This window comes from Oratosquilla oratoria, chromosome 7 (assembly GCF_046742065.1).
Source record: "Oratosquilla oratoria isolate Oo_2021 chromosome 7, ASM4674206v1, whole genome shotgun sequence".
Classification (NCBI taxonomy): domain Eukaryota; kingdom Metazoa; phylum Arthropoda; class Malacostraca; order Stomatopoda; family Squillidae; genus Oratosquilla; species Oratosquilla oratoria.
In genome coordinates, this window is record NC_134783.1 from 78194574 (window position 1) to 78198817 (window position 4244).

General features: G+C 44.7%; 1 protein-coding gene across 1 annotated transcript; it reads left to right on the forward strand.

The window, feature by feature from the left end:
* Positions 1 to 1486: 1486 nt before the first annotated feature.
* Positions 1487 to 2101, forward strand: LOC143026868 (general transcription factor II-I repeat domain-containing protein 2-like). The gene has a single exon (XM_076187650.1). It carries the CDS (start codon positions 1487 to 1489, stop codon positions 2099 to 2101), a length of 615 nt encoding a protein of 204 aa, XP_076043765.1.
* The last annotated feature ends 2143 nt before the right edge of the window (positions 2102 to 4244 follow it).

Here is a 4244-nt window from a genome sequence, read left to right on the forward strand (position 1 = left end):
TAGTAGTAGTAGTAGTAGTAGTAGTAGTAGTAGTAGTAGTAGTAGTAGTAGTAGTAGTAGTAGTAGTAGTAGTAGTAGTAGTAGTAGTAGTAGTAGTAGTATGCAGAAATTTAAGCTAAATCAGATTAGCAAAGTACTAGAAGAGCCAAAATTTACATTAATTCTGCTCAAATTTTAATGGGGAGTTTCATAATTGGAAACACAAATTTATTTGAATATGAAATGTTAGAATTTGAATATTTAATTACATTGAACGAAATAACTTTATTTATTAAGCATGAGTGTCTTGTCTGACGTACCAAACTGGCTTCACTGAGAGATATCGAGGGTTCGAGAAAAAAAAAAAAAAACACTCGGCAGTTGTTGGAAATATTGGATTTATAAAATCAACTTTCAACATTATCGTTCTTGAGAATATTCTGTCGTCAGCAATCGTCAAATTTCATTCTTCAGCTCGAGTTCAAAGTCAACTGTCATATTCATCACTCGTCAACCGTGTATTATCGAATGCAAGCTTCAAATCCAGTTCAAGTCGTTTGTCAACTTCTCAAATTTTCACAAACCTTCTGTGTCTTTAATTTATCGTTCAGGTCGGACAATCATGTAATTAAAATCATGTAATTAAAATCTGCCAAACAACATCCACCGGCAGATACTGTTTTGGCAACTCTGCCCATCACTGCACGGTCTATGATCCTGCCACTATCAGAGCAGCCAGATGCCAGCGGTCAGTGTTCGTTAGACTTTCACGTTAATACAAGGTACGTAAGCGTTTTGTCAGTACAGATCAATTACAATTATTTCTTATAAAAATAAATTACAACTACTAAAATTATGTAGCTACTAATTAATTATATCTAAATTAGATGACGTACATTTACAAGCAATGCACCATTATTTCGCTTATTCATTGTTAATATACCTCAATTTCTTCCTTTTGAGCTCATCATGTCTGCGACCCAGCGTGTTAAAAGAAGAGGAAAGTGGACTTCAAGCATCGGACCTTCAACCCTGAGTGATAGAAGTACTTCATCGAGGGTTTTGGACAGGCCCAGTACCTCATATGCTTGAAAACTTTGGCTGTCCTAAAAGAGCACCGATCGTCAAACTTTTCATCGATGTCTGCCGCCGAGAGGAAGAATCGTTATCGTTAGACTATCAGGCAACCTGCAGAAACAAACTTCGCTCTTCCGCAAGCAGAATGCTGAGGCCAAAAAGGTGACACGCGCCAGTTATGAAGTCTCCCGCATCCTTGCTCGCCGAATAAAGCCATTCGAGGATGGGGACTTCATTAAGGAATACCTCCTCGCTGTAGTGGACTCCGTTTGTCCAGAGTAGTGTTCTGCCTTTGAGAGCGTGAGCCTTTCGTCCCGCACCGTTCGTCGTCGTATCGAGGATATGTCGGACAACGTGAACGACTCACTCAAAACAAGCAGCTCGAACTTCGTCGCCTTTTCCCTTGCTCTGGATGAGATCACCGACACAAATGACACGGCCCATCGTGAACTCCATCCTCTCCGGCAGCCTTAACCACCGTCAGTTCCAGGTACTGAAGGACAAGGTGAACGTGCACTACAACGACCTGCTCTACTTCTGTGAGGTACGCTGGCTGAGTCGTGGGGCCATGCTGTCTCGTTTGTGTGACCTACAGCAGGAGATTGCCACCTTCTTACGTCAGAGGAACCTTCCCCACGCTGATCAATTCTCTGATCCACGATGGCTAGCTCGCCTGGCCCTGCTCATGGACATCACGGCGCACCTGAACGCCCTCAACATGATGCTGCAAGGCAAAGATATTCTCGTGAGAGACATGTACGCGCACATCATTGCATTCGAGGTTAAGCTGCGCTTGTGGGAGGCTCAATTGGCTTCTGAGTTTGTGCATTTTCCTCGCCTTGCTGCTTGTGCCCCTGACGACGTGGACCTGGACACGTGCGTTACTGTCGTCACCTCTCTGCGTGAGGAATTTGCTTCCTGTTTTGCAGGAGTCAGGGTGCTGGCTACGGACTTCAAGCTTTTCACTGCCCCCTTTGACTTCCCCGTGGGCCGACGCCCCTTCCTCCCTGGAGATGGAGATGGTGTAGCTGCAGTGCAAATATGATATGAAGACGAAGTTCCGCACCTCTTCTCCGTTGCCCCCTTTCCACGATATCGTCCTCCCTTCTAACAATTTTAAAAAATAAATTGCGCATGTTCAACGCATTGTTGCCATGTTCGGCACCACCTACTGTTGCGAACAGCTCTTCTCCAAAATAAAGCACACAAAGTCTCACTTTAGCTCCCAACTCTCAGACCACCACCTCAAAGACATTCTTCTGTTGTCTACCTCAACCATCGTGCCAGACATTAAAATACTTCTTTATGGTAAACAGTACCAGCCGTATCATTGATCTGTAGGGTATTCAATGCAATTATTGTATAATTTATTCATTGCATTCAATGTATTGTACAAAATAGAGTAATTCTGGAGATTTCGTTTTTCACCCCAGCCCACGCCCTCCTTCTAAAAGTCTCATCTGCCCACCCCTGCCTTACCTCGTGTGAAGCTAATTTGGTAAGTAGCCTTTCTTTGGGAACGATATGAAAACCTTTGCAAAGAATGGTTAGAGGTAAAGGTGGGACTTCGTCAGGGATGTGTTATGTCGCCCTGGCTGTTCAATCTATACATGGATGGGGTGGTGCGAGAGATGAATGCAAGGGTAGTGGGTCAGGGGATAGAGATGGTTAAAGAAAATGGAGAAAAGTGAGAAATAAGCCAGCTGTTGTTTGCTGACGACACTGCGCTTATAGCAGGATCAGAGGAGGAATTGAGGAAGTTAGTGACAGAGTTTAAGAAGGTGTGTGAAAGAAGAAAGCTGGATATAAATGTGGGCAAATGTAAGGTGATGAGATGTACAAGGGGAGAGAGTGACAGCAGGCTGGAACTGAGTATTAAGGGTGAGAGACTGGAGAAAGTGGATAGTTTTAGATACTTGGGTTCGAATGTGGAAGGAAAGGGAGGAGTGGGGGTGGAGATAGAATGTAGATTAAGAGAAGCGAGTAAATGCCTTGGTGGATTAAAACGTGTAATGAGAAATAGACATCTGGGAATGGATGATAAGAGGAGGTTATATGAAGGAGTGATTGTACCAACAACACTGTACGGGGCAGAAACATGGAACATAAGAGAAGAAGAGAGGAGTTTGAATGTGTTTGAGATGAAACGCCTGAGAAGTATGATAGGGGTTACTAGGCTAGATAGAGTGAGAAATGAGGAGGTGAGGAGGAGAACAGGGGTGGAAAGGGACCTGGGAGATAGGGTTCATGAAAGAGTATTGGGATGTTTTGGACACATGGAAATAATGAGCGAAGAAAAATGAGTAAAAGAGGTGTGGAAGGCTGAGGTGGAAGAAGTGAATGAGGGGGCGTCCTAGGATGAGATGGATGGATGGGGTGAAAGGGGCATTACAAAAGAGAGGAATGTCTGTTGAGGATGAACAGGAGAGGACTGAAGATAGGGGTGAATGGAGAGGGGTTGTGTATGGATGATGCTGTGCTGCATGAAGGGGAGTGGGTGGGGGATGGGGGTGAGGATGTATGTATGAGAAAAAAATTGACGCAGTCCGAAGGGATTTCTCCCCGTCTTCTCCTTTTCTGCATGAGGGGACGGAGAGGGGGGGGGTCGCCGAATTTATGTAGCGGCCTTGTTATGGGTGTGCTGTGTCTTACGACACTGCTTCTGATCCAGGGCAGTGGACAGGATGCAGGGATGACCCGTCATTCAGGAGGTGCCAAAATAAGAGGGAGGGAGGAGGGTGGAGGGGAGTGAAATATGTGGGAATGGAATGGGTGGGAGTGGTTTCTATGCCATTTTCCAGGATTCGCCTCCTATCATGGCAATCTGAAGTATGATATGTAGGTGAGGTTAATTTTCCTGATGAGACGCCCCGTCTCATTGAACTGTTAGTGAATCACTGTCAAGCTTTGCCTTTACCTGGTAATCCATTGGGTGTTACAGATCGTGTGGTTCATAGCATTGATCTTCAGCCAGGTGTTCGTCCTGTTTACGTTTCATGTTAAAGGTTATCTTGCCCTCGTCGACTTATTCACATTCCTTGTTTGATGACTTGTTACGTAAAGGCGTTGTACAAGAGTCACTCAGAGTTGAACCCGCAGCTCCTCTTGGTGCCTAAGAAACACGGATCTTTTCGTACTGTTATTGATTATAGATGAGTCAATGAGGTCACTATTCCTGACCATTAACC